At 28.5% G+C, this 9,857-nt stretch overlaps 1 protein-coding gene and 1 pseudogene across 2 annotated transcripts; one reads left to right on the top strand and one right to left on the bottom strand.

The window, feature by feature from the left end:
- The first annotated feature begins 293 nt into the window (after window positions 1-293).
- On the top strand, window positions 294-2,787 carry LOC110636586 (F-box protein CPR1). Of its 2 annotated transcripts, XM_021786360.2 has the most exons (4): window positions 294-1,559; window positions 1,796-1,889; window positions 2,040-2,146; window positions 2,432-2,787. In XM_021786360.2, exons 1-2 carry the CDS (start codon window positions 361-363, stop codon window positions 1,833-1,835), a joined length of 1,239 nt encoding a protein of 412 aa, XP_021642052.2. In that variant the 5' UTR covers window positions 294-360; the 3' UTR covers window positions 1,836-1,889; window positions 2,040-2,146; window positions 2,432-2,787. The 2 variants fall into 2 exon arrangements, with proteins under 2 accessions (XP_021642052.2, XP_021642051.2); XM_021786359.2 differs by lacking the exon at window positions 2,432-2,787 and having other exon boundaries at window positions 2,040-2,289.
- Window positions 2,788-7,906: 5,119 nt separating this feature from the next.
- Window positions 7,907-9,571, bottom strand: LOC131178465 (uncharacterized; annotated as a pseudogene).
- Window positions 9,572-9,857: the final 286 nt, after the last annotated feature.

Genomic DNA, 9,857 nt, shown 5'->3' with positions numbered 1-9,857 from the left:
ATATATTATATAAATAATTATTATTAATTTAATATTATAATTAAATAATAAAAATATTTTCATAAAAAAATATAAAAAAATATTTTTCATTCCCGAAACAAATCAACTTAAATTTAAAAAATAAAAAAAAATAAATAAAAAAAAGGAACAACTTGCCTTGTAAGGATTGCTTGGTTGGTTTGCAATTACAAATGGTGTTATCTGGAAGCATCTACCCATGCAATTCGCCATCTGTCTGTTCCTTTCCCCAACCGAAGCACCTTTCAAAAACCTAATCTATTTATGGTTTCCACCTCCTTATTTTCTTTTCCTTCTTTCCCTTCCATTTTCCTCTCAGCCAAACACTGACAGAAAGGAAAAATGTCCAAAGTCCCTCAGGATATCATCAACGACATCCTCCTTCAGCTCCCTATCAAGGCTCTTCTCCGCTTCCGATGCTTATCAAAACCTCTCTGCTCATTAATTAATGGTCCAAATTTCATTCAACTCCATCTCTCCCATTCACTTCATACCAGATCCAATCTCTCTCTCATCCTTCGAGATTGGAATCTTTATACCGTCGATTTTGATTCTCTTGATGCTGCTGCTTCCGCCATTGGCTCCGCGGAATCCCTCGAACACCCTTTACATGTGGGTGGCGGGACTGAAGCCATCGGTTCGTGTAATGGGTTGGTTGCGTTGCGAAATTCTGAGCGAGATCTAGCCTTGTATAACATAGCAACAAGAAAGCTGAAAAGAGTGCCAGCTTCAGAGATTGAGCCGCCCGATAGGTATTTGAAAACTGGGTATGTGTTTTATGGCTTTGGTTATGATTCGATTAATGAAGACTATAAACTAGTTAGAATGGTTACTTTTGTTGGGGATGATGATAGGTGTGAGTCTTTCGATTACGATTATGAGGTGAAGATTTATAGTCTGAAAAGTGAGTCGTGGAAGAGAATAAAGGGCTTGCCTAAATATCTTAGGTTCTTGCATAAACCATTTTTCCAGGTTTTGCATAGGAGAGGATATGGAGTTTTTGCTTCTAATGCTTTGCATTGGATTTTGCCTCACTGGCCGGAATTGGGTGTGAAAAGTTCTATTATTGCTTTTGATATTGTGTCTGAGATGTTCCGTGAAGTGTCCCAGCCTGAATATGCCAATAACAGGTTAAACTTTCAGGTTGATGTTGGGGTCTTGGAGGGGAGGTTGTGTGTGATGTGTAATTATGAACATATTTGTGTTGATTTGTGGGTTATGCGGGAGTATGGAATTAAGGAATCCTGGATTAAGCTGTTTTCATTTCGAACAACTAAATCCATTAGTGCTTTTATGTTTTTGAGGCCTTTGGCTTATTCAAAAGATGGGGATAAGATGCTATTAGAAGTGAATGATCAAAAGCTTGTATGGTATGATTGGAATAGGAGAACTGTTAGGACTTTGAAGATTAGGGGCGGTCCGAAGTCTTTTGGTGCAGAAATGTACGTGGGAAGCCTTGTTCCACTCGATGATGGTACTGAGGAGGTGGAGAAGAAGCAAGCACTGGAGATGGAGAAGAGGAAGACAAATACCAAGAAAATGTAATATAGCATCAACATATTCTTAATTTTTGCTCTCTCTTTTAGTGATTTCTACTAACTCTGTGTTTGCTTTCCATTGCATCTTTAACTTTTAATTGGGTGATAAGTCAATTGATAAGGTCATTCTGCAATTTTCGGTTATCTATTAATAATGGAGAATGTTGATGATGATATATATACCATTTCATCTATACTATTCATTTTTATTTAATAAAAATATTTGTTATTGTTCTCAGGGATGATTTCTTATCAGTGGGGTTCAAACTGAAGTTATAATCAATTTAGCAAGGTTCAACACAGGATAAAAACCAAGTGGAATGAGGTATACTGGTAAGTACCATAACACTTGAATTAAAGCTGTTATTCTATTTGGTCTATGATATATACATACACACACACAACCAACTTAGCTATTCTTTTTTCTCGACATGTCATTCAACAGATTATCTCTGCTCAATGTGCACCTTTCTTTTCCCTCAGGTTTATACTGGAGATGGGACATGATAATATGAAGTCGATAAAAATGACCGAAGAATACTGTTTATAATGTCATGTCTATCAATCTTCTGTTTGAAGAATTTTGCCAGGTTAGATATGGTTTTATCAGGGACATATTTCTGTCCATCTTTCCATATAAAGCATGAATACTGAATGAAATTCTCAGAATTGATGTAACAATGTTCTTTTTCCTGATCAATAAATAAAGTCAGTCCTTGACAATGTTGAAATCTATGTTTATTCACCATGGAAATTCAAATAAGACTGAAGTGTAACAGTAGTCATTGAAATCTAGGGGTGGTTTTGCTCCAGATATTAATGAAGTTCCATTTGTTCCATTAATTGAATCATGAGACTTCTATTGTGTTAAACAGTACATCATGACCAACTCCAGCAACCGAAGTGCACCCCATCCCCAAAGTCCATGGTACGATTCACACAAACTACTCCCAACAATTTTCTGATTTAAATCTAGTATTACACACGCATGTTGAAGAGGGTGAAGGTAATCCAAGTTGAGTATCAACTTGAATAGTTTTAGACATTTGTGCTTCAATTAAAATCTGGAGCAGTTTGAACTCTTGTTATTATACTTAAGGGATAGCTAAAGGAAAAGAAGTCTTCTATGATATTAAGGTGTTACTGTTAAAGTCTAGTCTTGGTGTTTAAATATAATTGATTATGAATAATTAAGAACTTCAACGTGAATTTTAAGGAAATTTATCTCAAATTTTTGTACTAATTTCCTTCTGATAATAAAGTATGTTATTTTTTAATCAACGGAATCTTGAAAAACGAATATTTTCGTTAAATTTAGGGTAATATAATTTATAATTTACTATTACATAAATGTGTAAGAAATAGATAACCCACTAACACTTTGTATATAATTAATTGTAAAATTTATAATATAATGACAACCATGAAATACAATTTTATATGATTTATTATAAACTATATTTTTCCACTAGAAATAAATGAAAGCTTGAAGAAATAAATTTGTAAATTGGCCACTGCCTTGAGCTTTAGCCTTTCGCCTGAAGCCAAAGGGAGAACAGATTCGGCGTTTTCCCTGATTGGGAGGTGGGAGAAAAATGATGGTGGAGAATATTACTTGAGAAAATTGTAGTTACTTCCTCGTTACTTCCAACTTCATAGAATCTCTCTTTTTTTTTTTTATCAGAATATCCATTTTTCTAAATAAAACAAAACAAAGAGAATACAATACTACAATTCTAACTCAAATAGATTTTAAGTTTAGCACTCTTTATATCCTTAATGTTTTTAATATAGTCAATCTTGAAAAATAAAATTGAAAAATAAAAAGAAATCATATTATTGACAAGCATCTACTTAAAATTAGATGACAACGCAGATTGAAAATCATCAATTAGCTTCCAAAAGAGGGGTGATACATAGAAATTTTGTTAATCTCTGAGTAGACTCGATCAACTTTCTAAGACTATTTGTAAAGTAGTTTAGAAAATTAGTTGTCTAAACTACTTTGATATCAAAAAAATATTGATCACTATGGAGGTAGATTGAATGTTGAGTAAATCAGTCTAAAATATTACCCGATCTAATTTTACTTCTCTTCTAAGCAAAAAAAAAAAAAAAAAAAAAAAAAACCTATAAGAAGATTAAAGGTGGACTAATAAAAGAGGACGTAAATCTCTCATTAATATGGGTAAAATCTACATTAAAAATAAAGAGGAAAAAAATAAAAAAAAATAAAAAAAGAAAGAAGAAGTGGATTTCAATGTGCAACACTGGACACTTGAGCAGCAGTAGATTCAAAAAATTCCGTGGGTTGATGTATAAGATAAATTCATTTTTACTATTCATATTATAATATAATTAATATTTGAATTCTTATATTTTAGAAAATAGATAGAAAATATCTTTAAGGGATTAAAAGGTGCTTAGGGATAAAAAAGTTAACACGGGATGAAAATTTTCACTCACGGTTAAAGTTTGAGAAAAATAGATAGAATGATAAAAATGTATAATAAAATTAAAAATTAAGAATGTTTTATCTATTTTGCAAAATATAAGGATTTGATATAATGGATGATAAAGTAATTTATATTAAAATTTAAAATAAATTATATTTTTAATATATTTAATTTCAAATAGACTTCAAATTCAATATTTCATAACTAAAAATAATTAAAAGCTCATTGGAAAAATTTAGAATAAATTATTAATTTCACATAGTGAAATAATTTTAACAATTGAATGAGAAAATGAAAAATATGTAAAATAATTAAGTGAAATAAATTTATAAATTTCATATGATAAATAAAATTTAAGCATTTAAATGGAATAAAGACTATATTTGAGTCTGAACAAAGAAAAATAATTGTATAGAATACATATATTTTTAAAAGTTGGTGGGCCGGTATAATTGAATAGAATACATATACTTTTAAAAGTTGGTGGGGCGGTTGCCCCCATGCCAGATGCTGGATGCTTAGATCCATCCCTCTTAACATAAGGGATGTCACTTTTATTACCCAGCTTTAATTTCCATCCCTTTCTTCTTTTTTTTTTTTTAACATTTGTTTTCCTTCCTTTTCGAAAGTAATAGAAATCAAAATTTCCCCCATTTTCACGCTATTCAAACTTGGAAAAGAAGATGAGAATCCATATTTTTTTTCTTTTATCTATCTTTATTTTTCAATCCTCTCTATTTTCTTTTTCCAAGCAAAGCTTTCGATTACCCATGCATTATAATGAAGCATAAATAGATAGAGATTAAATTCTTATTTTCTATTTTTACTTTTGTTTTTTTTTTTTTTACCATATATACACAGATCGATAATGAAAAATTTATGAATTGATATAAAAATATTTATATTATTATAAAACTAATATATATATATATATATATATATAAATTTACTATTATTTTTGACATTTTTTTATTGTTTTAAAATATTATATGATTATTTCATCATTAATACTAGATATCTTTATCCACATATGCAATAAAAAAATTATTAAATAATTTATCCAATCAATTTAGTAATCAAATTTTCACAAAATGTTTTTTCAACACTCAATTACAATAAGCAATATATCAATGTCAATTTCCTAAGTAAATAAATTAATGAATATATTCTTTTGAATTAACTTTTGAACAAACACTGAAGATTTTTTTTATTGTTTTTTAATTTTTTTTAATTTTATTAATTTAAAATTTCTCATAAATATATAGAGAAAATATTTTAATGTCTTTATTTTATTTAGTGATACTTTAATTTTTATATAATTATTTAAAAAAAATGAATGAATCATTGTTATTATTATTTTTTTTTTAATTGAATAGGGTCATTCAAACTTTTTGAATGAAATTTCTCATTATATATATATATGGCTAAAACTAATATAATATAAAAATAATTAAAATAACATATTAATTAATTAATTTTAAATTTTAAAATTAAATTGTGCATATCTTACATTCGTTATAAAATATAAAATAAGTTGTTATTAAAAATATAAGTTATTATATTAATACATTTTTACAAAGAAATATTTTTTAAAAAATAATTAATAATTTTTTAAGAAATGAAAATTTAATTTAATTTTGACTCATATAATTATTTAATATTTTAATATAAATTTAAATTATATTTAATATAATTAATTAAAATTTTATCATTCGTCAACAATCCCATATAAAAAAAAAAAATTTAAGTGCTTATAAAGATGAGAGCCCGTTAACTAATTGGTTAGTTCTAATATTTTAGTAATGGTTTATTTAAGCCAAGTAAGTTTATTTCATTTTTCACGAACTTATGTCTCGACGTTGTCATTCAACTCAATTAAGTGATGTAGCATCAAAGTAAATCTGATCCGATTCAATTTAAGTATCTATATTCCTAATGTTCTTGGCAAAGTTTAATGTTTTAAAGTGAGGATTTCAAAGTTTTAAAATGGTTAACACTTGAGGGAGGAGAAGTGTCAATAATCTCACATTGAAAAATAATAAATAATTCAAACGATGGAAAGTCAGCTAACTAATTGGTTAGCTGTAATATTTGGATGGTAGTTGGTTAAGTTCAACTAAGCCCATCTTATTTCTCATCTACTCTTGCTTTGGTCTGGTTGTTCATTTTTGTTTGTTCCATTTAATTAAGTTAATATTTGGCATTAATGAATTTCATAAAATTTTATAAAATTTATTAATAAATATAAAATTTTATTATTTAGTTTAAATGAAAATTCATTTGAAATTCTTAATAATCAATTCTATAAAATTTATTATAATTAAATTAAATAACATCAAAATTAATAGAAATTATAAATGAATTTCAAGTTTAAAATTATATATATTTCAAGTGATAAAATTATCCTCTTATTATATATCATTTTATTTTATTTTATTTATTCCAAATATAAAATTTATTTCATTTGAAATAAATTTCATATTTAATAAAAAAATATACCAACTAAAGAAATTCATTTATAAATGAATTTTATCATGGAATACATTTACAAATGAAATGAATTTTACCATAAAATTAAATCAAATAAAATCTTTATTATATATTATTTTATTTATTCCAAATACAAATTTTATTTAATTTAAAATGAATTCTACATTTAATATAAAATATGTAAAAAAAATTATTTGTAAATAAAATGAATTTTATCATAATGAATTTTATCATAAAATTAAAGTAATATAAAAAACAATAAATTTTTAAAATAATTAAGAAAATATAAAATGTAAAAAAAAAATATAAAATTATACTTTTAAAATGAAAAAAAAAGCAAATAATTTGTATAACGCGTGAATAAAGTTGAGCTTAACACGGTTTTTTCATGTGTCATGTCTCTTTTTAATAAGTGGTTTCGTTTTTTTTTTTTTTTTCTAAATAACAAATGGCATTTTAGTTAATCAGTATCTTTCATCATATAAAAATTAAATTTTCACATAAATAACATTATAATATAGGTCTTTAATTTTTATTTATAATAAAAATCTAATACTAACAGAAGTTTATTAAAAAAAACTTAGAATAGCCTAATCATAAATATAGGACTGAATTTTAGAATGATGTGGAATCAAAAGTAAACTTCAATAATAATGTGAAATAGAAACTTTTCCCTAAATAATGTGACTCAAAGGTGAACGAAAGAAAAGTTATTAAGCATTGAAATCGCTTCCCTGAGAGAAGATTTTAATAATATTTTGAATGCTAGCAAGTGGAATGGTTTTGGGAAGAGGCAGATTTACTATGGTACAAGAGGGTCAATTGACTACTTTTTTTTTTTTTTAATTAGTCTATATATATATATATATATATATATATATATTGTGAGTTGAGACATGGGTTGCATCTAAAGGAGAAATTATGCAACATGTTAGAGGCAATCCCCTGAGCAGTCTTTTTACAATTCCTTTTCACATAAGAAAATCTGACAAAAATAAAAGAAGATGACAACAAATGAATATCATTAATAGGCAAAAGGTCCATTTTACCTCTCCAAATATTAGTAAAAATTTAAAAAAGCCCCTAAACTTTTTTTTTTTTTTTCTATCTATAAAGGTCCCTCAACTATTTAAAATAGTCGCATGAAACCAAAATGAACATATATCAGCTCAATGTGAACTAGAAGACCAACGATGTTTAACTCCAACTATCTACTGTCATCTCTTCAAATGAAAAGGGCTTACGTACAGAGCCATTAGGATTCATTATCTCCTTTTATAAACTCCATTTCTAAGCTTAATTAGAGAGTGTTTTAGGGGAAAAATGGTTGATGAGCTCTGGAACATGGCAAAATTCTTATCAGTAAGAGAAACTCTAATCTTGCTCAAAAGGCATTGAAGCTTTTCAAGTGAAATGATAGAAATTTGAAAATAGCAGTAAATTGCCTAAAAGGATGTAAGTTGTGGAATATGCACAAATAATGTACCATGAGACATGGCTATATATGATGCAAACCAATACAGGGGAGGACTAGTAGACAAGAAACGTGTGGCAACCTGCACATGCATGACGAGAAACGCAGTGGTTGTCATGAATCCCAAGTGCAAAGGGCATGGAATGATAAAGTCATGAAAGCATTCTAGTTTTTGGAATAAATCATGTTCTTTTCAGAGCACAGGATAATGATCATCCCCTTTAATCATTCGTTTCCTTTTACCTAAGATTATGATTTGCTTGCACTTTAGTAGATAATTTCTCCTTTGAGGGAGTAATGTTTTGTCTTGGAACTGTATCTAGAGAAGAAAATGAATCTACAGACCCCTTTTGGCCATTGGAAGATTGAAAACCCAAAGAGGAAAAAAATCTCAGGTTGCGACCTCACATAGTGCAGAATGAAGAAAAATCGCCAAAGACAGTATTGGGGATGCAACCAGAAAGTTTGGCAATTGTTCAACAGAAAATATTTTCAAGAAACTTACTTTCCAATAGTGACTCCGAATGTAATTGTATTGCACAAGTATTTTGGATTTGCACCAAGGCCTCATTTCATCCAAGTCACGTCCATGACACATATTGTAGCAGCCATATGCTTCAAAAGCAATAAAGGGAAGAAAAGTACATATACAATGGAATGCTCTAATGATAAAAACCCTTATGGCTAAAAAAGCATGTTTTTTTCAGGAATACATAATGATAAACTTGATCAATTGTTTGCACGGGATATTAAGTGGTACAATCCTCTAAGCGAGAATAGACAATACAAATGGTTTTGGCTCTTGTGTACCTAATATAATTAATATCTTGATAGGGTTCTTTTTGTGTTTTCAACTTGTTGATGTACTTCTCTTAGAGAAGACATCATACCTTTTAGGTGTTCTTCTAATTATTTTTTAGTCTCGATCATATGCGTTAGTGTAGGTAAATAAGAATGCATTTTTGAATATCATTTTCATGAGCTAATAGGGTCTGTCAATGAGAAAGAACTTATATATTTTATTATCATGCGATGGGTTAAACTCTATTTACTTTTAGCCTTGGCCTTATGATGAGGACATGATAAAGTGAACTTCTAATATTCAGATTCTTAAAATGAAGCAGCAAATAATCATCAAAGCACTATCATCTTTTTTGAGGCAAATTCCATATCTAGCATCAAGGCTTTGATATTATAAGTTCGAGGACATTCACTGTTGATCCACAATATGCGAACGTGAGTTAACTGCAGAGAACGGCATTTGACCTCCATTAATTTTGATGTAACACGTGCCATTTTAAATAGTTGAGAGGCTTTTCGGACCAAAAAAAAAGTTGAGAGGCTTTTTGGACCAAAAAAAAAAGTCTTTTTTGTTAATAGTTGGAGGGCTAAAATGTGCCTTTTACCTTATTAATAATTCCTTGAATAGCTAAAGGGCATTGACCACTTTAAAGAGCTTAAATGACAATAATGGAATCTCCCTCCATGATAACTCGCTGGAATCCTTTGGATCGAGCTAGAAGAGTTGCCTTTCTACAAGCTAATGCTTCTAAACCAGGGGAGAACAAATACCTGCAATCAACTTCATTGTCCATCTTATCGGGGTGCTGTGATAGTCTCTATAACAGCAGCTTTGTTGCCTTTACTATCCACTTCTGCATCAAAATTGATTTTTATGGTTCCTTCAAGAGGAGCTTCCCAAACACCACTCTTAGTGAATTGATGCATAGAAGACTTCATTTTTGGTTTGTATTTGTAGTATTCTTTATAATGCCATATAGCTAAGCTTAACACTTCTTTGTAACTCTTTTCTTGATGATTTGATGATTAAAACTAATATCATTACAACATTTCCAAGTCTACCTCAAGATGAAAATAGCT

The sequence above is a fragment of the Hevea brasiliensis genome, chromosome 3, assembly GCF_030052815.1.
Source record: "Hevea brasiliensis isolate MT/VB/25A 57/8 chromosome 3, ASM3005281v1, whole genome shotgun sequence".
NCBI classification, from domain to species: domain Eukaryota; kingdom Viridiplantae; phylum Streptophyta; class Magnoliopsida; order Malpighiales; family Euphorbiaceae; genus Hevea; species Hevea brasiliensis.
The sequence above is the reverse complement of the archived record's forward strand: the minus strand, read 5'-3'. Positions and strand labels throughout refer to the sequence as shown.